Source organism: Sinocyclocheilus grahami, unplaced genomic scaffold (genome assembly GCF_001515645.1).
Source record: "Sinocyclocheilus grahami isolate Dianchi unplaced genomic scaffold, SAMN03320097.WGS_v1.1 scaffold198.1, whole genome shotgun sequence".
In the NCBI taxonomy this organism is placed as follows: Eukaryota; Metazoa; Chordata; class Actinopteri; order Cypriniformes; family Cyprinidae; genus Sinocyclocheilus; species Sinocyclocheilus grahami.
In genome coordinates, this window is record NW_015505377.1 from 10,966 (window position 1) to 34,460 (window position 23,495).

Genomic DNA, 23,495 nt, shown 5'->3' on the forward strand with positions numbered 1-23,495 from the left:
GTGTGTGTGTGTGTGTGTGTGAGTGTGTGTCTGCGTGTGTAACCTGGCTCTTGTTGACGTGGTCGTTGGGGTGAACAGGGTCTTTGCTGCCCAGTTTTCCTCCGAGAATCTCGATGGCTCTGTTACTGATCACCTCATTGACGTTCATGTTAGTCTGCGTTCCGGATCCTGTTTGCCAAACCACCAGCGGGAAATGATCCTCCAGCTTCCCAGCAGCCACCTGGCAACGAAAACACACACCAAAGACAGAACACAGATCAATGTGCTCTCAGTGAAATCAAGCGAACATACGATGCGTGTGATTCTGTGCTTGAAGAAATGCTTGCTGTGTGAATCTCATGACCAGACAGAGACACGACTATAGTGTCATTCATATTTTGAATAAGCTGAATATTTTCCTCTATCATTTTAACTTTAATGTTTTAGTAAATATGTTGTGTTTTTGTAAATCTGATTATTTTTCGTCTGTAGTTTATTTTTATATCAGTTTTAGTTATTTTAGTGCATCATTAAACTAAATGAAAAAAATGCATATTTTATTTAACTTTCATTTTCATTCAAGTAACCAAAATTTTAGGAAATTTAGTAAATGGAAGTTCATTTTTAGTTTAACTTTATACAGTACAAGTGCCTGTATTGATGTTCTGAGATGAAATCACCTCATCAGCAGCTTTTATGATGGCGTCTGGATATCAGTTTTAGTTATTTTATAAAAAAATGCATATTTTATTTAACTTTCATTTTCATTCAAGTAACAAAAATTTTAGGAAATTTAGTAAATGGAAGTTCATTTTTAGTTTAACTTTATACAGTACAAGTGCCTGTATTGATGTTCTGAGATGAAATCACCTCATCAGCAGCTTTTATGATGGCGTCTGCGATCTTTGGGTCCAAACCGTAATCTTTATTCACGTCTGCCGCAGCTTTCTTCAGGATCCCAAAGGCTTTGATGACTTGAATCTACAGGAAGAGGAATTATTCTCACCATTACAGATCATAAACCGACATTAATAAGAGTAATAAGCGTGTTTCTCACTGGCATTCTCTCCGAGGCTCCTCCGATCTTGAAGTTCATTGTTGATCGGACCGTCTGAGCTCCATAATATTTATCAGAAGGGACTCTGAGCTCCCCGAACGTGTCCCTCTCGATCCTGAACGACTCTGAGCTGGCCTGAAACCACAAAACATACATCATATTCATATCTGTGTCCCTGCAGCACAAAAGCAGTGTTGAGTCGCTGGGGGATATTTGTAGCAATAGCCAACAATACATTGTATGAGTCACAATTATACATTTCTCTTTTATGCCAAAAATCATTAGGATATTAAGTAAAGATCATGTTCCATGAAGATATTTAGTAAATCTCCTACCGTAAATATATCAGAACTTAATGTTTGATTAGTAATATGCATTGCTAAGAACTTCATTTGAACAACTTTAAAGATGATTTTCTCAATATTTAGATTTTTTTGCACCCTCAGATTCCAGATTTTCAAATATTGTTCTATCCTAACAAACCATACATCAGTGGAAAGCTAATTTATTCAGCTTTCAGCTGATGCATAAACTTCAATTTCACAAAATTCACCCTTATGACTGGTCAAGAACTAATACATAATGTTATGAAACGCATATATGAATGATAGTAATTCAGAGGCTTCAGAAGAGCGTTATTAAACATGAAGGTCATCCACCGGCTAACAGCGCACTAAACACCGCAGAAACACCGAGATGTTACCATTCTGAGCGGCTTGAGCTGGAGCCCCGGCGCTGGGCAGATGTACCGGAGGCTGCTGGATCTCTGCGCGGCCCACAGCTTCGACAGATCCGCGCTGAAGCGCTGCAGGTTCCGTGCGGAGCGATGCATGGCGACCGGAGGCGGAACTAGTTTCTCACCAACCAGGGACGAGAATCAGGGGGCGGACACTTATTAGTGAAACACAACACGTCTGTTGTTACAGGAGGGACACGATTACCGGTGACACGCGTGGAATTAAACTCGAGGGCGCTTTTAGTGGCCCGAATCGTGTCTCTCATCTGTCAGACATTATGTATCAAAATAATGATGTATTATGTTTCGCTAAAGCACTTCCGCTGGGGAGCTCAGAACGCAGCTGTTACTTTTCCCAACGCTTTCAGGATTGACCAATCACAGCCCACTGTTGATATTGCTGGATTTTTCATAAGGGTCCTTTTTTATTTATTTATTGAGAGTTATGCATCATCTGAAAGCTGAATAAATAAGCTCCCACTGATGTCTGGTTTGTTAGGATGGGATAATATATATATACGACGTACATGCAATTTTATCAGTAATTATTATTGACACAATTTCATGATTTTTGACAATTCAAATATTTTTTGTTTTTTCTATGCCCATCAAATCAAAGTAATTATAGTTTACCAAAACTGACAGTAGCGGATTAAATTGATTATTTTTTTTAAATCACTTCACTGTTCCGTATTTTTCTATTATCATTATTATTATTATTATTATTATTATTATTATTATTATTATTATTATATGCATAGGCCTACGTTATTTCTATATTTCCACAGCGCATCCAGCAGATGGTGACAACATTCAACAAATGAAATCCAAAAAACTAAATGTTTTTAACAACATTTTCTCGCAGTTATGAACAAACGTTCTTCCGGTAGCGTTAATTCAACGTTCATTTAGTTAAGTCCTCTGGTCTTTAATGATGATCTCAACACGTTAGTTTGTAAATGCGACACGTGCTTCAGAACGTTTAGAGGACCGTCAGATGTAACACCTAGTGATCGAATGGAATGTTCATGTAACGTTCACATCACCAAGAAACACGTTTTTGAAAATTGATGTTTTAGTTTAAACGTTCTCTGAACATTTCTGTGAGCTGGGAAGATTCCACAATCAGTGTAAATGTGCTGTGCTGTTCATGTTTGACTCATAAACACATCTCTTATGTTCCGGAGCGTCTGGTTTTTATCATCATATTTTAGGCCCAAAAGAGCACAAACCTGCCCCTGAACGCTTGCTGATTATTGTGAGTGTGTGTGTGTGTGTGTGTGTGTGTGTGTGTGTGAGTGGGCGTGTGTGAGTGTGTGTGTTTGTGTGTGTGTTGGTGTGTGTGTGTGTGTGTGTGTGTGTGTGTGTGTGTGTGTGAGAGAGAGTGTGTGTGTGTGTGTGTGTGTGTGTGTGTGTGTGTGTGTGTCTGTGTGTCTGTGTGTGTGTGTGTGTGTGTTCTGTCAGCAGTTGTTGAGATGATGTGAATCTGAATGATGATAAGTGTTCCTGTCACACATCATTATCTGCTTCCTACTCGCTCTTCAGCTCTATTGGACTCTAATCAGCTGCTAATTGAAACTAACCGTGATCAATAACGACTCTGATTAGAAGTGATCAGATCGGACTTCTCTTATCAAATGACTGTAAATGACGAAATGACAGTCAGTGCTACTGGAAAAGTGAAGAGCTGGGCTCGAATGAAGCTGTTTCACCTGCTGTGAGCTGACAGTAAGGAGGAAAAGAGGGAAGCTCGTCGTTATTGGTGCGTTTAATGTGTCAGGAACGCTTCTCAAGGCCATTATTGTCTCTTTGCGGTGTGAGTGTGATGGAGTTTGTTCAGAATGATCTCGACACGAGGCGCCACGACTGACAGCAGATCGATTAGCTGCAATGATTGGCAAAGCGCAAATATTAGCTGTTCCCAGATCAGCCTTTCATGAACGACACAGCTTGATCTGCTGATAAACGCGCAGGTTTCTGCAGAGCTTCAGTGTCTGTCTGTGAGCAGATCAATGCTCCTGTGATGAGTGCTTCCTTCATTACAGCCCACTTCACTGTATGCAGCTGATCATAACTAAATACAAGATTATATTCGACTTATTTTTTACTAAAGACATTGCCTTTCAAATCAAAGACATTACTACTCGTTATAATATTTCGTGATTTTATTTTTATTAATGCATTGCACAAAACAGCATAAAAATAAAATCACAAAATATTTACTACAAATAATTTCTAACCGGAATACAATCAGAATAAAGTCATAACATCTTTGTTTTTATCCATTTAATTTCTATTGATTTGATTCATTATTCATTTCTATAATTAATTCTATTAATTTCTATAATTTAAACTTTCATCAGTAGTAATTAAATACAGTTTACTGAATTTCATTTTAATTAAACATTTTAGCAATTTAACTTAATGTTTTAATTTCAACGGGTTTATAATTATGACTTTTTTATTAACAAAGTCATGAAAGGCCATTAAATTGGGCTTTTGGTTCAGTAATGTGGCTTAAATGAAAGTGAGATTGCATCATGCAGCTTCACGAGTGTGTGTGTAATCCAGGTGCATCCTCAGGTTTCTTCTGTCTAATCAAATATATACAACAAATAATTTCTAACATATATAATAACCGGAATACAATCAGAATAAAGTCATAACATTAATTTCTAATGATTTGAATTATTATTCATTTCTATTATTAATTCTATTAATTTCTATAATTTCAACTCGATTTTTCATCAGTAGTAATTAAATACAGTTTACTGAATTTCATTTTAATTAAACATTCAAGCAATTAAACTGAATGTTTTTATTTTGACGGGTTTATAATTAGGCCTATTTTTTTTTATTAATCCATTGCACAAAACAGCATAAAAATAAAATCACAAAATATTTACTACAAATAATTTCTAACCGGAATACAATCAGAATAAAGTCATAACATCTTTGTTTTTATCCATTTAATTTCTATCGATTTGATTCATTATTCATTTCTATAATTAATTCTATTAATTTCTATAATTTAAACTTTCATCAGTAGTAATTAAATACAGTTTACTGAATTTCATTTTAATTAAACATTTTAGCAATTTAACTTAATGTTTTAATTTCAACGGGTTTATAATTATGACTTTTTTATTAACAAAGTCATGAAAGGCCATTAAATTGGGCTTTTGGTTCAGTAATGTGGCTTAAATGAAAGTGAGATTGCATCATGCAGCTTCACGAGTGTGTGTGTAATCCAGGTGCATCCTCAGGTTTCTTCTGTCTTCTCCTTCATCTCCTTCTTCTCGGAGAACCAATCAGAGCTCGCGTACCTGCAGGAAGTCTGACCCGTTATTCTCCTCCCTCATAAAACATCATCCCCTCCCTCACTAGTGACCTCCCGCTTTCGCTCATCGCAACCTGACGAACTGCATGGAAGCAGAAGTCACAGGATTGTTCTCCAGCCATGCAGTTCCAGCCCTCGCACGCTCCTCTTTACGCGCCGACGCCCGCGCCGCCCGCTCACCCGACGCCCTTCTACATCGAGGACATTCTGGGCAGAAACGCGTCCGCGCCTGGCCCGGTGGCGCCCACGCCGACCCTGCCGTCTCCAAACTCGTCTTTCACCAGCCTGATCCCGTCTTACCGGACCCCGATCTACGAGCCCACGCCGATCCACCCGGTTCTGTCGCAGCAGGCGCTCGCTTACGCGTCCATCTACCCGTTCCAGCGAGACTTTACGCACGCGCTGATCCGCCACGACCCGCTGGGTGAGAGCCAGACTCATTTCTGTCCTGTTTCGATCTAAACCAGAACTGGTGAAGAGCCCGGTCTCATGAAAATGCGTATCAATAGGACAATTTTCAGTGTATATTTGGCATCCTATTTTATACGCATGTGTGCATATGATACGCACCCACACCCCTAATCCTAAGCACTGCGTTTCATATGCACGCCAAAGTCAATTTCTGCGTATAAATAGCACGCCAAATAGTAACAGAAACTCGTGCTACTGACACGCACTTTACCCTAGCAAGCTCTGTCGCTGCATTTACAAAAGTTACACTTTTGTACCTTTTTACCACTACACTCTTAAAAGTAAAGGTTCTTTATTGGCATCAATGGCTCTATGAAGAACACTGAACATCCGTGGAACCTTTCAAGTGCAGAAACAGTTTTTTAAATGTTCTTCAAAACGGTTCTTTTAGGAACTGTTCACTGAAAGGTTCTTTTGCGAACCAAAAATGGTTCTTCTATGGCATCACTGAAAAAACACCCTTTTAGAACCTTTATTTTTAAGAGTGTAAAGGGTGCATATTAGTGTCTAAGATGCTAAATGAGTAGCTTTTAAGATTACTGCCTTGCATGGTGATAGAGAGTGGTTGACGCTTTCTTTCAGGAGCCTATTAAAAATCTGACTCCACATGAACTGAATCTGGTCAAAATGATGTAACGTTACTGAATCAACCTAAATGCGTTCATTTGTTCCCACAAAACTCGTTTTTATGGGTTAAGTCGGATTGAAATATGTGTGCGTAAAAGTGAAAGCCGACGTGCATTTAAATTGTGAAATTGTGCCTAAAAGTTGGTGTGATTTGGACATAGAGAGCTGGGCTTCGTGAGGTGTGTTTACCAACAGCTCGTGTGGTTAATAATATCAACCAGACTGACCCGAAGAGGAAGCTCTTCTTGATTTCGAAACTGCAGTTCAGAGCGCGTTTCTGTGACCCTGCTGCTGGAGACGAGCGTGACTTCGGATCGTGCTCCAGATGTTGAGCTCTACAGGAAGCGTGTTTGGGTGAGGAAGACTCCGCTGCTCTTCCTCACGTGTTGTGGGCCTGAGGTTCAAACTGCCTGAGCTCAGCAAGCCCTGAGCCTTTCCGTTCACTCCGGAAAGCTTGAGCTCTCGATAGGAGTAAATGTGCTTTCAGAAGCTGAGATGTTTTCCTGGAGCAGGACTCGTGCGCGCTGCTGATTATTTTATCCACATCCTCAATACACACATATTCAGGAAACACTCGGCTTCTGATAGCCGGGGTCCGTTTTTTACGGATTGTTCGTTTCCTTTCATTGGGCTGAACCTTCATCACTGCTAAACAACTCTAACACACCTCACGGAACTTATAGTAGTGACTCTATACGCACGCTTGCTTTTTAAAACAAAACAAATGCCTATCGAAATTTGAGCTCTGTTTTATTATTGCAAATATGATTTGTATTAACATGGCCTATACTAAACAGATGATAGCCTATCTAAATAAATACATTTGTATTTAATATATACTCATATCTTTATCAATGCCTTAAAAAGTCTAAATGAGATCGAAATGAGACACCATTTGAATTTCATTACTCTTAAATAAAATCGTTTTATGAATTGCAAGGCTAATTGAGAATATGTTGTAGGTGTTGTACACAAAATATAAAATTCTTTAAATATGACACATGTGAATGTATTTTCTTGAACTGATGGAGGACAAAATATATTCCCAAATGCTTTTTAAAAATAGAATTATATTTGTAAAATATATTTTCAGAAAATGGCCAAAAATAAATGGGTAGAAAATAAATTATTCGTTATGCGTAATACATAAACATATGTTTTTGGCCTTATATATATATGGCCAAAAACATATATTATTTCGTTTCTGCGCTGTTAAATTTCTATTATTATTATTATTAAATTATTATTTTTATGCTCTAAAATGCTTCTACGACATAGGATTGTATATTTAAATATTTTAATAAGTGTCTAATTTCCTGAATTATTATTTTTTTAATAGATGGAAAAAAAAGATTTACATTTTAAAAACATTTCTAAACGGATCTCGACACGTGATTAATCGGGGTTTTTGCAGACGGGATGAATCAAGTTTCCTCTGTGTTTGTGAGGACTGGACGGATGCTCACCAGATTAACCAGCAGGAAACACATTGACGGAAATTTAGCCAGAGTCCTTCTGCTCATAAACTCCAGCTTTCAGCGGATGCTCGAGCTGACAGACAGACAGACCAAACACGTTATTCACCTTCAGTCTGAAGACCTGCAGGAGTCAAACTCGCTCTTTATATGCGCGTTTATTCTTGATGTGATCATCATAGTGTGTGTGCACTGTGCAGAAACTGACGTGCATATAATACGCAGTTTTTACGTGCATATGATACGCATCTACCCCACAACCCTACCCATTGCGTATCATATGCACGCGCAAGTTCACTTCTGCGTATAAATAGCACGCCAAATCAAAACATCAATTCGTGCAACTGATACGCACTTATTCACGTGTTTTTACAGGTAAACCTCTGCTGTGGACGCCGTTCATCCAGCGTCCTATGCACAAGAGGAAAGGCGGACAGGTTCGCTTCTCCAACGACCAGACCCTCGAGCTGGAGAAGAAGTTCGAGACGCAGAAGTATCTGTCTCCTCCCGAGAGAAAGAGACTCGCCAAGATGCTGCAGCTCAGCGAGAGACAGGCGAGTCAGCACGACAGCACGAGCTGCACTCTCACTCCTCTGTTCCACACATGCTTTAGTCTGTGTGTCTTCTGCAGGTCAAAACCTGGTTCCAGAACCGGCGGGCGAAATGGAGGCGATTGAAACAGGTGACAATCTGCTCTTAATGCACACACAAAGCGTTTATTTGATTATTGTACGCTCTAAAAAACGCTGGGTAAAATATGGACACACCCAACATTTAAACATGTAACCCAATTGTTGGGTTGTCCATATTTTACCCAGCGCTGGGTTGTATTTAACCCAGCATTTTTAGAGGGTAATAATTATACGGAATCCTAGGCTATGATAACTATCCTAAATAATAATCAGAATTGCTGACGTTTCGTTTGAACATTTACAGCAAACACAAACACGACTAACAACCAAAACACGGATCATGAACGAAAAGAAAAATGCACAAGGTTTTCCACTTTTAAAGTGACTTTAATCTTAAGAAAAGCAGGTTTTTATTGTTGTACTATTTTATTATGTTATTTTATTACACTGTAAATGATTTTTCGGAGTTAAATTGAGATCGGAGCGCGTTTTACAAGAAAATACTATTTCGGTCTTTAACAAAATTTCGCGTTTAATGCGTCACGTGCGATTTCTGGGTGAAAATACTAGGTGTTTCTACACCTAGCCTATCTATTTATTGTTATTTTATTACCCTGTTCGTTCGTTTCGATCGCTGCTTTATAACAGAGCAATAAATAAATAAATACATACATAATTCGTTCAGCAAAAAATGTATTTTATACAAAATATAAATACGAAATAATAATTTTAATGCAGTGAAATAATTGTACTGTATCATGCTTTCTACTAGGCTGCCTTTAAAGAAACATGTATTTAATTAGGCCTATTTTAATTATTATCTAATTTCCTGAATATTAAATTCTAAATGTGAACAACAGGCCTATTACAGAATAGGCTATACTATTAATATAGCCTAAAGTTTATCATTCCTAGAAAATCTCTATTATATTTATAATCTCTTTTTTTTTTCAAAGACGGCAAATGACTAAATAAATAAATATGTTGATATTGACATGCTTGTGTGATGCTGCTGAAACAGGAGAATCCTCCGAGCGGTAAGAGAGATGTGGAGGACTCGGGCGAGCAGAGAAACTCGGACAGATCGAGTCCAGGCGAGTCTGAGGATTCAGATCAAGAGCTGGACATCGAGGAGGACCCACACTTCTCCATCACCCCTCAGCTATGAGTCCAGCTCAGCACTGTACATACTGTATCATACTGTACATTTAGTAGCACAATTAACTTAATGGATGTGTAGATTTCGATCCAAACCTGTATCTGGTGTCTCGTGGAAAATATTTTGTGTTAGTCAATAAATATTTTGGGGATAAGGTATCTGTTTGATTTGCCTTTTTAATGCATAATTATGCAAAATTCATATTTCTAAAAGATGAAGGTTAAATGAGAACCTTAAATGGTTTCAAAGTGCATGATTTGAGCTGTTAGCTGCTTACACACATTTTCAAAACTTCACACACAAATCCAAGAACTGCACACAAAATGCAAAAAGCCTCTCATCTCGTGCAAAACGAAGCACTGCGTTCAAAATATCACAAACACGTCTCAAAAGCAAGCATTTACAAACAGCTTTGCCATAATATTAATTCCTGTTAGATGTGTGTGTGTTACATCGAGAACTGTGTGTTGTGTTTTGCAAAAAGTGTTTTCTGAAAGTCAAAGTCTGAGAATCAGTGTCTGGTTTTGTAGGTTTGGTGTGTGCTTCTGCTGTTTGAGTGTCAGCTTTCAGAAACTGTGTGACACGTGAAGATGCAGTGTGGAAGCAGATGAAAACAGCTGTAATATGGCAGATGTTGTTTCCTTTAATCTGATGTAATGACGAATGAGCATTTAAAGCATTTAGATTAGATGTATCAGTGTTATTAGTCCTTTATCTGTTGATTCACAATCCTCTCATCATAGCAGATGATCTGTTAGTCATTCAAATCAATCATCACCTCCTGAATGAAACAACAGCACAGTTTGAGATCTGGAGCTCGGCGATCTGCTTTTTCGGTTTCTGCTTCAGCTTATCGCTTCCAGCAAGACAAACAAGCAGGCCTGAGTTTGTGCTAATGCTGTAGTTAATGATTGGACAGTGAGAGGATCCTGGGTGATGAATCACAGCGTTCTGTGCATCTGAGAGAGTTCAACAGCCCCGCAGCGGTGAGAGTTTGCTCCAAAACCAACACCATGAGCATCGATTCGGCCTGAATTGAGAAATGCTTCACAAATCGTGATCCTGAACAAAACAGCATGTGAACTGCACCTCTGACCGCAGGCCCAAACACAGCAGAAGCCCGTCCTGAGCATGTCTTTACCTGAAGAACGAAGAACCTTTGAAGCTTCTGAATGCACAAAAGGTTCTTTAGAGTTTTGAAATGTTCTGCACACTAACGGTTCTTTTAAGAATTGAGGTTCTTTGAGGAAACAATTCTTCTACGGCTTTGCTGCAAAACATGCTTTTGCAATCTTTACTTTTAAGAGTGCATGCAAAAACCCTCTTAAAATGTCTCAGTTTTTTGCCACCAAAACTTTAGATTCATTCATTTGTATTTGTTATATTTTCTTTATACCTTCATGTTGTGTTCTGGTTATTTTGATGATGAAAATGCTAAAAATGTTATCACATTGAACTTAAACCTGAAAATAAAAGATAAATGATGCACGTTTTTGTTATTGTTTATTGAAAAGCAAACAGCACTTGACTTGAGTGAACAATGAGGCCCGAGGGATATTTTCCTGGTTACACTTGTGGTGTTTCTGGTCAAAAATGATGCTACAAAATTGCTTGTAAATCTCTCATTGTGCTGTCAGCAAATCTCAGATTCAATCTTATCTCTTTATCGCCTTTTTTCATTTTAAATTAGGACAGGTTTTGTGTTCCGATATGGAACTGATTGATTGTAGACCTCATTGAGCTCATGCACTGAGTGAAAAAGCATTATGTGTGGATCATTTTCAGTCAATAAGCTCAGATCAAAGAGGCCTATGACCAATCAGTTCCATTTGTGAGAATATAGCATAAGGAGAGATTTACAAGCAATTTTAAAAGAGGACTGTCATTTTAAATAAAGTGAAAAAACTATTTGTAAATAAATTTGGCGATATTCACCCAATAATCTGCATGGTGCATGAGCTCAGATCAATGAGGCACTCAAGCAGCTCCATAAAGAAACAAAACAAACCTGTGCTAATTGAAAGAAAACTTTAGAAGAACATTGAATCCAAGATTTGGTGATAATAGAGCATGACAAGAAATGTATAAGCAGTTTTTTGTAGGTTTTCTGACTAATAAAGAACGTGTTGAGGCTTTTCTTGTAGTTTTTGAAGAAACTCTAAATCTGAGACAAAAGTTACAGTTCAATAAAACAAAACTGATATCTCCATTAAGTCTCTTGAGCTAGAACAGAGAAAATATTCAAACGTGCTCTAAGAATGTTTTGCTAACATTCTCATTCAATTATGAAAATGTGATTTCTCTATTTGTTCTCTGGAATGTTTATTCTTAAAAAAAAAAATTCTTGATTTTGCGAATGTTAAAGAAACATTCCATTTTGCAGACATTAGGGGAACGTTACATTTGAATGCTGTCTGATGTAAAATAGTAACATTTAAAATTGTTACATTAGACAAAAGTCTAACTTTTTAGAAAAATGTAACATCATCACAGACCAGATCACTCTGATGGAGCACTCCATTAACACTTCTGTTTATAACTGACAACATTACATGGGTTAATGCTATTATATGTGTCTCTGCAGCACAAAAGCAGTGTTAAGTCGCTGGGGGATATTTGTAGCAATAGCCAACAATACATTGTATGGGTCACAATTATACATTTCTCTTTTATGCCAAAAATCATTAGGATATTAACTAAAGATCATGTTCCATGAAGAGATTTTGTAAATTCCGTACCTAAAACTTAGTGTTTGATTAGTAATATGCATTGCTAAGAACTTCATTTGGACAACTTTAAAGATGATTTTCTCAATATTTAGATTTTTTTGCACCCTCAGATTCCAGATTTTCAGATAGTTGTATCTCAGCCAAATATTGTGCTATCCTAACAAATAGATTATTTATTCAGCTTTCATGTGACGTATAAATATCAATTTCACAAAATTGACCCTTATGACTGGTTTTGTGCTCCAGGGTCACATATCACTCACTTCCAAACTCGTTCTGTTGGGCAAAAAGCGGCCTATCCTCACGAAACCCCCCTGACTGAGTATTTATGATCTGGTGCTGTGCTCACGTTTACAGAAGTCATTATTTTACAGCGCAGACAGTGAAGCAGAAAGTCTGACGGCGATATAAAAGCTCCATCTCTAGCTGAATTAGGCCTAATTGAAGAGCAAACAGCACACTTGAGTGAACAATGAGGCCTGAGTGATATGTTCCTGGGCTGCCGGAGGAATCTCGTCCTCACCCGAAGGCCGCGAGCGCTGCTCGTTATGAACAGAGAGGGTCTCTTTGACGACAAATGCTCAAATATTGACCCGTCAGCCTGAGATACGTCCAGTGGCTCTGATAGTTTAATTGACAACAACTCTTGCTTCATCGGATCAATTAGCGTGGCTCTTTCAGGCCTGTTAGCTGTGTGTTTAAAACTCCAATCAGTCTTTTCCATGATGGCAGAGATTCTGGCCTCCTAATGGCTTGTTTGTTCCTCTTTGCTCGGGCAAACCTACAGATTGCTTTTATGTGCGGCAGTGAACGAGCTTGTGAGACACGGCCTGATTTATTCATCCTGTGACTTAATGATACGTGATAACAAGACTTCCATTAAAGATTCTAGATGCAGTGATTAGGCCTTTCCGAAGCAATTAGACTCTTCCTCTCAGCGTTTACAGACAGAACAGTGAGTGAGCGTTTACTAGAGGAAACATTCTGCTGTTCTGCATTTGATCAACTCTAATATCAACTCTAATGAAGATCATCTCACTGCAGGACTGGACAATGAAATTAGTCTGTAAACACAAGCATAATCATTGCAAGGTAGATAAGTCAGCCAGAACATGCGTTTTCACTGAGCAGACACTCACATCAATCCAACTAACATTGTGGCAAGGTTTCAAACATACATTCTTCCAGTAACAGGCTACTGTAAGATTGGAAATGTATGTTTTTGCCCCTGAAATACATTTTGAAATATATTTTGGTATATGATGGCTAAAATTTCAAAAATATTTCATTTAACGTTATTGTTTGCAACATATATTTAACATATATTTAAAATATATTTTGGCTAGAAAAAAGTAAAACATTTTGCCATGTGTGGTTGGATGTTCATGTGATATTTTTAAGTGTTACTGCTTGTTTCAGAACATTCAACAGGAACATTCCCATAATGTTTGCAACATGATGAAATGGAATGTTCACTTAATGTTTGCATAACTGTTTTATAAATTGGACATTTTCAACATTCAGAGAACATTCAGAAACAATGTTTTTAAAACTTAATGGGAACATTATCAAAAAGTTCTTAGAATCTGTTTTTATCAGCAAGTAGTCTCTGATCAGTGTTCATTTAGCTGAGCAAACGTGTGTGTGTGTGTGTGAGTGTGAGTGTGAGTGTGTGCGTGTGTGTGTGTGTGTGTGAGAGTGTGTGCGTGTGTGTGTGTGTGTGTGTGTGTGTGTGGCAGACCACTTTGCTCCTTTCCTTTCTGTGCTTCAGTAATGTATAGTTTTCTCCAGTGGTTTGAGTTGTTGGTGTTTGCAGTGTCAACGTGTGAAGCGCCCTGCAGTCATCTGCTCAGTGCAAACACACACTGCTCATTAATTTATCAGCCTCAGATAAATGGTGTCCATGTGCTCAAGGTCAAGCGTCACACACGTGTTCACACACACACACACACACACACACACACACACACACACACTCACTCACACACACGCACACACACACACACAGGCGCTGATGGAACGCAGTGACAGCTTGACTCTTATCTCAGGTGTGTGTCGGCATACAGATGAAAACATGATCATGAGCTCAGCAGATCGGGCCGTATTGATCAGCGGGAGTTTTATGAGTTCAGTGATCCAGACGAGCTCAGTAAACACACACCACTGTAAACGCAACCAGATTCAGAACACGGTCGTGTGTGTCCAAGAACACCATCTGTTTGCGTTACGGACAGAGTCAACAGCGCAAAAGAGACAGAAGTACAAAAACACTCAACAGCTGAAACTATCAGAGAAACTATCAGTGAGCTGCCTATCTAGACTGTATTTTAAGGGCTCATAGATGAACTCATGATAGAAAGACTTTAGCAAGGCAGCACTGAATGCATTGTGATGTTTGATTGATAAAAAACACTAAAAATATGCTTCTCATTCAAATCTGAAGAGTATTCAGATGAACTTAAAATATTGACACTAATTAAAGATATAAAAGTAATTGTATAAACTCCATGTTTTATATTAGGGTATATATATATATTCTGTGACATTCTGTTCTAACATTCTGTCAGATCTGAAAAGTATTGATAAAAACACTGAAACTAATTGAAGATGCAATAGCAAGTATATAAACTATGTTTTTTTTAATGTTTATTAGGGTATAGGCCTATATCATAAGAGGCTCACATGAAGGTGCAAGAAGAATCAAATCAAATCAAATCTTCTTTAATATTCCTAATTGTCGTGTCTAGAGCAGAGAAAAAATATATGAAAAGCAGATCAACAGATCCATTTTGAAATATATGAAAATGTTATTTCTGATGTTCTCTGAACAGTCAAAACATCCAGATTTATAAATGTTTTAAAAACATTTTTGTCTTGGTTATGCAAATGCAAAGGAAACATTACATTTGATGATTTTCCAAACGTTATAGGAATGTTACTTTTAAATGTTCTCTGAATGTTCTGAAACCAGTGTAACATTCAAAAAACATTAGACGAACATGCAACTAAAATATTTCAGTAAAACGTTCCATGAACGATGTCCTATAAATAATGTTTTTGTGCTAACATTTTGAGAACATTATTAAAGACCAGATAACTTTGAATGATCGTTCTAGTGACGCTGTACTGGAAGAATATTTGTTCATAACCTTGAGAGAACCTTGCCAGAACGTTCCCTGTTAGCCAGGAGCTCAGTAGGGTTTTCTGTCTGCTTTAGTCACATGAATGCGTCATCAGGGGCCAGTTGTTCAGAAAGTGTAATCTGGATCAGATCTCCAACCCATCTTAAAGCCGTCTTACTTTTGTGCTGGTTTTTCAAAGCAAAACTGGATTGGATCACCCTGATCCAGATACACATTATTCCAGATTTCCAAATCTGGATTACTAGAGCTCTACGGAGCCCCTAAAGGGACATGCTGATGGAGAAAAACATGCTAATATTTAGCATTGCATTTACACAAATAACTGCTTCTGACTGCTCCATCTCTGATGATTGTGCTGATGTAGTCATTTAAAATTTTTTTTAAATATAATATTTTTGTTTGAATTTGGGGATACATTACATGCTACATATGTTGCAAAGGCTCTTGTAAGGCTGCTAGTAAGTGCTTGATTTCCCGGCCCATAGACGATTAATCTGTGTGCCTCAGGAAGTTATTCCTGCATGTATGTTTCCACAAATACTGTTATTGGGAGAGCTCAGGGCTACGAACAATGGAGGCTAATTTGTTTTGCTTCCCTTTTGGCCCACGGCGGGCTGTGAAAACACAGATGAGAATGTGAGGAAACGCTCTTAAATTAGGGCCGAGGAGCACCGGCCGCCGCTCACCAGCACATTCATCTCAATGGAGTCGCTGCAGATACAAGATCTCTGATCGCACCAGCTCAGTCTGACTGAATTTAATGGTTTGGGTGTGAAGCAAAATAAGATTTTATGACTTGAGCTCATTTCTGGATGAGAAAACTCTAGTGATGCTGCTGTTATGAGGTGATAATATTAAACAGGCAGAGAAATGGAAGCGATTAATGTATGAAAGGTTTCATAAAACACACAACCTCTATTTCTTTATAATAACATCACTGATGAATCAGTCACAATAGACCAGGAACAAGGATTAAAGAAAGTCCATTTCATTTATATATTTTAGTACTTTTTCAAAGTAGTTTCACAAAAAACTTACAAAAACAAAAAACAAATTCAAAAGTAAAAGGAGGAGGCCTGATGAAGAGCTGATGAAGAGCTGTGTGTGAGTGAGTGCTTTAGGGAAGTTGAGTGTGTGTAATCACTGGCGTGAAGATAAAATGTAGATGTTGTTTTCACACAGCGACTGAAGGACGCACTGAGGGGATTTCAGCCGAGGAGAAGAGGGCCGGTCCAGCGACAAGAGATCCTAATCACAGGAGCCGAGAAAACACATGTCACGTCGTCTACACGCGTGTAAGGAACACCAGAGAAAAAGAGGAATGAAGATGTGTGAGTGTTTGAGCCTTATCTCCTCTCTATGAGTGTTATTTACTGATAACACACACACACACACACGCACACTCACACTCACACTCACACACAGCACACACTCACACACAATATTATTATACTTATTTTACTTATATATATGTATTATTTACTGTATTTGTTGTATTATAAATAAGAGATAAATAAATGTACTTGTTTATTCATTTATTTACAGTAAACTATATTTCTTGTATATTACTTATGGGCACGTAATGTATCACTACATATATATATATATATACAGTATGTTTTAGTAATAAAATGTTTTTTTAACAAAATTATATTAAATAAAAGTATATTAATTCAAACAAAATTGTATTTTTAACAGTAATAATCACAAGCTTTAAGTAAACACATTAATAGTTCTTTGTTCATTTTGAAATGACTGAAGTGTTACACTGAACAGTTCACTGAAGTTAATAATTGAAGTAAAGCTGCAATCCTGAGCGATTCGGCTGTCATTGGTCTGTTCTCTGCTGCTCTGCTCTTAAAGGTGCATCAGTATCAGGCGCTGATGAACGTCTGATTTCACATGGATTCTTCTGAACTGCTGAAGCTGCTGTGTTTTCTTAACAGAGGCTCGACGTCTGAGAGACGCTGAAGGATCTGAGCGTCTGTCTGCTGACCTCATGTTATTTCTGTTCTGTTTCTTATGCAACGAACGAGGAGAAGCGGCACTCGAGGAGACGACAGCCCAGTGACGGAGGTCAAAGGTCAAACGAGGTGGAAACAGAAGCGTCTCTGTGCTGCACTTGCAACATTGCGTTAGTGTTTCCAGCAAAACTTAGATGAGAGACAAATGAATATAACACAACCCACAAACTGCTGACTGCCAACTGCATATATATGTGTGTGTGTGTGTGTGTGTGTGTGTGTGACCCTGGAGCACAAAAGCAGTCATAAGGGTCAATTTTGTGAAATTGAGAGTTATACATCATCAGAACGCTGAGTAAATAAGCTTTCCATTGATGTATGGTTTGTTAGGATCGGACACTATTTGAAAATCTGGAATCTGAAGGTGCAAAAAAATCTAAATATTGAGAAAATCATCTTTAAAGTTGTTCAAATGAAGTTCTTAGCAATGCATATTACTAATCAAACATTAAGTTTGGATATATTTACGGTAGGAAATGTACAAAATATCTTCATGGAACATGATCTTTACTTAATATCCTAATGATTTTTGGCATAAAAGAGAAATGTATAATTGTGACCCATACAATGTATTGTTGGCTATTGCTACAAATATCCCCCAGCGACTTAACACTGCTTTTGTGCTGCAGGGTCACATATAATATAATATATTATTTTATTGAATATATTATTTTATAATATATTAATATTAATTATATTAATAATTATAATTATTATTTCTTGTATTGTAAATGCATGAATCTGTAATAAATCATCACTGAAAAATAGATTAATCAATAAGTCCATCTGACTAAACAAATCAGAAACTAAACATTAAAAATGATCAAAACAAATTAATTATTAATAACTTTTTTCAGTAATGTAGTTTTATGTCTTGCATACTGTGGTACCTATGGTTCAGAAAAAGCACCAAAGTACACAATAATAAAAATGAAATCAAGTGCATTTACTTGAGAAGCAAAATTACTTAAGACATTATTTTCTTTCAAACAAGACTTTCCAGAAAACAAGACTTAACATCTTTTTAGATTTTTATACTGCAAACCAACACAAAATTAGTAACAGTGTTACTCCCAACACTGTACCATGGTATTACATCACTGTACTATAGTAAAGGATTCTCCTCTGAGAAGCATGTAGTTTAGTGTTTCTGCAGAAGACACCCGCAGATGTGTGAGATGACTATCCTGAGGTGTGAACTTCAAACACGTCCTGAGTGGGTTTGGTCAGACGACCACATATACTCACTGTAAAAAATGACCGTGAATTTCACGGTAAAAGACTGTAAAAATGCTAATTAACATTATATCAGTTAATGAAATTACGGTACTTAACTGTAAATTTAAGTTAAAACCGTAAAACCTAAAACGTTGCTACTGTGTTTTTTATGGTAAAATTCCGGCAACCACAGCTGCCGTTTTATTACCGTCAATTTTACGGAATTTTTGCCAGTGCAGGGCAATATTACTTTTAAAAGTAATACGTTACAATATTGCATTACTCCCCCAAAAAAGTAACTAATTGTGTTACTTAGTTACTTTTTATGTAATGTAATGTATTGTTACTTTTGCAGTACTTTTTGTGGCCTGGGCTGGGCTTGCTTATTTGTGTTTAATAACAAAAACCCAAGAGTTATTTTTGACAACTGTAAAGGCCCTTTCACACCAAAAGTGAAATGAATAAGCCTCATGCTGAAGGAAGCGCCTCTGCACCTCAGTCCCGATTTAAGTCAATAAATGGGAAATCGTACTTATTTGAAAAAGTAACTCAGATATTTTATCATAAATTTAAAAGTAATGCATTACAATATTGTGTAACTCCACAAAAAAAGTAACTAATTGTGTTACTTAGTTGCTTTTTAGGGAAAGTAATTCATTGTTACTTTTGTGTTTCTTTTTGTGGCCTGGGCTGGGCTTGCTTATTTGTTTTTTAATAACAAAAAATTCAAAAGTTCTATTTTTGGCAACTGTAAAGGCCCTTTCACACCAAAAGTGAAATTAATAAGCCTCATGCTGAAGGAAACGATGGGAAAACAAAGTAACTGGTGTTACTTATTTGAAAATGTAGCTCAGATATTTTATTGTAAATGTAAAAGTAATGCATTACTTTACTAGTATCTGACTCTGATTACATAACTCGCGTCGCTTGTAACGCATGAATGCACTCTGATTTTGGTTTTCCTGCATTAATGTTTGGCTTCAGGAATGTGGAGAGTGTTTTTTATTGTTTCCAGCGTGTCTCTGTCCACAGCCGAACCGCTCTATTGTTGCGGCCGAAGAAAAAAGCCTTTCATTTGAAGAACCTTGACTCACACCGCCGTCCATGAGAGCTGTTATCATAGGCAGCGCTCTACAGGAAACACTGTTTATCACTTCCTTTCAGTCGTAGTTTGTTTAGGGCTTCGTTGTGTGCTCAGATTGCAACGAGAGAGCGACGCATCGGAGGAGAACACCCACAGGAGCTGCTATCAGCCGCCGCATATGTCTGTCTGTATGAAAACACGCTCTATCACAGGACGACAGATCGCTCTGTTGTCTCGTTCAAGTACAGCTTTTTGTAGAGTGTGAGGGATTTGGAAAGAGGGGAGCGTTTCACTTCTGCTTTCTAAATGAGCCATGAGTGTTCAGCCAAGACACGGTCATTTCAAAACAGAGGAGAGGCACATCACTGCACACTCAAACAGAGAGCGTTCAGAGAAGTGACCCGTCTGTCTGTGTGTGTGTGTGTGTGTGTGACTGCATAAAGTGCATTGTCAGTGCAGATATATAAGCGTTTAATGACACAATACAGAAAAGCAGAACAGACAATTGGACGCGTTTTAATCATCTGATAAATGTCCTTTTTGCACCGATGCAACATGTGGGTAATTTACAAAAATAAACCCGTAGTTTTCCATTCAAGAGCAGCTTCATTATGTCAATGGCAGCTGCTCGGCTGGAGCAGGAGCCGCTGGAAACGCGCACGGGGCCATGGAACTTTTTGAGGCGTAATTATCATGTGGCCACTTGCTCCACACTGTTTTCAAAGTTGTAAATAAAAATTATTTATTATAGATTATTGGAGTAAAGAAAATACCATTTAATTTTTTTACTTCAAAATTGTAAGTTTAATTCAATGTTACTTGCAGTCTCTTTGTAATTATTTGTGAAAATGTCTGAGATGGTCCTCACTGCAGAACACAAGATCCAGGGGGCGTGGTTAGATCCAAATCCAACTCCTCCCACCTTACATATCCCTAAACCTACCAATCCCCACCCCTTAGATTTTTTTTCAGTAACAGCAAATTTCAGAAATTGAGGCTCCAGCTCATGAAATTGTATTTTAGTGATGTCATTATGCACTTACAGGTCATTTAAAAATATATATATCAAATTGTTTGTCATACCTAGTCTTATAACTATAAACAAATAAAAAAAACCTGTCTGATAATCGGAGTATGTCTAGTGTTTGAGAACATGTTCTGTGATTGAGTAACTAAACACATACATATCATCCAGTGATAAACATCTTTTGTGAATTTAAAGGCACAATATGTAAGATTTTTTTATTAAAATATCCAAAAACCACTAGAACAGTGTTATATATTTTGCTGACTTGTGTACTTACATTATCCCAAATGTTTCAAAGAATGTTTAAATCCAGAGAAATAATCAATTTTAACTAGAAGCACAGACTGTGTCCATAATGTCATCGTGTCGCCTGCTAATGACATCATAACCCCTCGATTTCCGGTTTTGTAGAAAACATGGAAACAGCAAAGACGCTTTAATATGTTGTGTGTTTTAATAGACCGGTGACGAGCGCAGAGAGTAGCATTATAACAGAACTAAATGTATCTCGTGTGATAAAACAGCGCTGCTTTACCCCACATACACACGACCGGAAGCAGCGGAAGCGCTCGACTGTGGCATAACAAAAGCTCCGCTGCTTTTTTAAGCAAAAACGATAATGACAACTGAGTAGTCAAAGATGTTTGATGTGAAATGTAAAAGCTTTAGGCCAGGCAGTTTCCGAATAAATGAACACAGAAAGTCTCTCCCTCTTCTGGTCATTCTTGGTCAGGAAAGCAAACTGCAGCATCACTTCATCAATCTTTATAAACAGAAACCAAAGTTGTAATCAGTATTATTGCATCCCACAATGCAGCACGCTGAAGGGAGGTCGGTTTTGGTCACAAATACATAAATAAATAAATATAGATTGCATAGAAAATATACATTTTCATACTGCTATTTTCAAAAGTGACAAACCCAAATTACATTCTTAATATACAGCTAGCTCCTTTGAATGGCCATCAATGGAGAAATTATATATATATATATATTTGGACACTGTAACATCAATTGTAAACATGTTAATCTATAATCTTTCTATTGAAACAATGTGCACAATCCACAGGTGCTTATTTACATTCATGCATTAATTTCCATTTCATTAGAGTTTTTTTTTTCAATTCATGCATTCTCTGGAATTCAAACCCTTGCTGTTTCTAGCATGCATACTGTGTATGTGTGCACTAAATGTGATATTGTGTACTCGTGATCCAGCAGCACTTCAGACTCCAGGGAAGCATCTCAAGGCCGAGGCCCTTCAGTCGCCAGATCTCTGCGGGTGAGCTGACATTAGGGCACTACCTAAACAAATCAGGAGGTTTTTCTAACACGATAAGCTATTCTTTCACATGTATGCAGAGTTTCAAAGGTGAACTATTGATCGTGATGAGTAAACCAAGCCAACTTCATCACACCCGCTAATCTAATCAGAGGATTGACAGAGAACACAGTTAACTCCAAAATAAACGCAGTGCAAACACAGCTTTCATACTTCAGCCGCTGATAGAGACACACAAGCGCCTGCTGACTCTTTTGTCTTTACATGAGCTTCGAATGAATCGATTCGAACGTATTACTACGCATGTTTCGGCCGCATGAATATTAATTAGGCGACGACCGGTTGACCTACCCGATTGGCTGGCGTTGTTATGAATATTAATAACCTATGAGTGAGCTGAAATGTGACCCTGGAGCACAAAACCAGTCATAAGGGTACATTTTTTAAATTAAGTTCTATACATCATCTGAAAGCTGAATAAATAAGCTTTCCATTGATGTATGGTTTGTTAGGATAGGACAATATTTGGCTGAGATACAACTATTAGAAAATCTGGAATCTGAGGGTGCAAAAAAATCTAAATATTGAGAAAATCATCTTTAAAGTTGTTCAAATGAAGTTCTTAGCAATGCATATTACTAATCAAACATTAAGTTTTGATATATTTACAGTAGGAGATTTACAAAATATCTTCATGGAACATGATCTTTACTTAATATCCTAATGATTTTTGGCATAAAAGAGAAATGTATAATTGTGACCCATACAATGTATTGTTGGCTATTGCTACAAATATCCCCCAGCGACTTAACACTGCTTTTGTGCTGCAGGGACACGTATCAATAGTCATAGTGCAGCTGGTCACGCGGAGATGGGGAGGGAGTTTAATGTTCAGACACAGGAAGCAGTAAAAGTCGGACAGGAAGTGGAGAGAATGACACATAGCGACCATGACAGTCTGTGAGCGCATGACTCATGCATGTGTGTGTTTGTATTGGTTTTAAATCAACAGTTGTATACAGAGCATGCCTTGTAGACCACAAAAAAGCCAGGAGGTAAAATCCAGGGTTTGCACATAGCCAAACATAACACCAGGCCAAACAAACAAGTAAATAAAAAAATTAAAAGTACAAAAAAACACTTTTTAATAAAAAAGAAGTACATAAAATACCCATCATTGTTGATTTATATCAAAATATAACTATTATTGTATAAATCAGAGTATCACTAACAAAACAAAAAAAAACTATGTGTAATATTATGGTATTTTCTGAATGACCTTAGAGCAGCATGCCAACATCATGATATGTAAATATGGCCATGACCGTTACATTTAACCATCTGACGTGCCAGTTATGTCTGTGAAGGCTTGTGTGTGTGTGTGTGTGTGAGAGTGTGTGTGTGTGTGTGTGTGAGTGTGTGAGTGAGTGAGAGAGTGTGTGTGTGTGTGTGTGTGTGTGAGTGAGTGAGAGAGTGTGTGTGTGTGTGTGTGTGTGTGAGTGAGTGAGAGAG

The 23,495-nt window shown here is 37.6% G+C and overlaps 2 protein-coding genes across 2 annotated transcripts in view; one reads left to right on the plus strand and one right to left on the minus strand.

Moving 5' to 3' along the window:
- LOC107595190 (fumarate hydratase, mitochondrial-like) overlaps positions 1–1,918 on the minus strand; it is a 12,334-nt gene extending 10,416 nt beyond the window's left edge. The window contains exons 1-4 of the mRNA XM_016285535.1: positions 1,740–1,918; positions 1,037–1,171; positions 850–960; positions 44–220 (exon numbers count right to left, since the gene is read on the minus strand). Coding sequence (XP_016141021.1) covers positions 44–220; positions 850–960; positions 1,037–1,171; positions 1,740–1,868 — 552 coding nt within the window. The 5' untranslated portion in view covers positions 1,869–1,918. The remainder of the gene's footprint in view (positions 1–43; positions 221–849; positions 961–1,036; positions 1,172–1,739) is intronic.
- A 3,010-nt stretch (positions 1,919–4,928) lies between these two features.
- Positions 4,929–9,900, plus strand: LOC107595156 (hematopoietically-expressed homeobox protein hhex-like). The gene is made up of 4 exons (XM_016285492.1): positions 4,929–5,536; positions 8,061–8,239; positions 8,317–8,367; positions 9,339–9,900. The coding sequence occupies exons 1-4, from the start codon at positions 5,233–5,235 to the stop codon at positions 9,483–9,485; spliced, it is 681 nt and encodes a 226-aa protein (XP_016140978.1). The 5' UTR covers positions 4,929–5,232; the 3' UTR covers positions 9,486–9,900.
- The last annotated feature ends 13,595 nt before the right edge of the window (positions 9,901–23,495 follow it).

Excerpts from the sequence above, each read along its gene's own strand:
- LOC107595156 (XM_016285492.1), top strand. The coding sequence starts at position 5,233 with ATGCAGTTCCAGCCCTCGCACGCTCCTCTTTACGCGCCGACGCCCGCG. Across the intron at positions 8,240-8,316 it reads TGCAGCTCAGCGAGAGACAG|GTCAAAACCTGGTTCCAGAA; the intron begins GCGAGTCAGCAC and ends TGTCTTCTGCAG. Across the intron at positions 8,368-9,338 it reads AATGGAGGCGATTGAAACAG|GAGAATCCTCCGAGCGGTAA; the intron begins GTGACAATCTGC and ends CTGCTGAAACAG.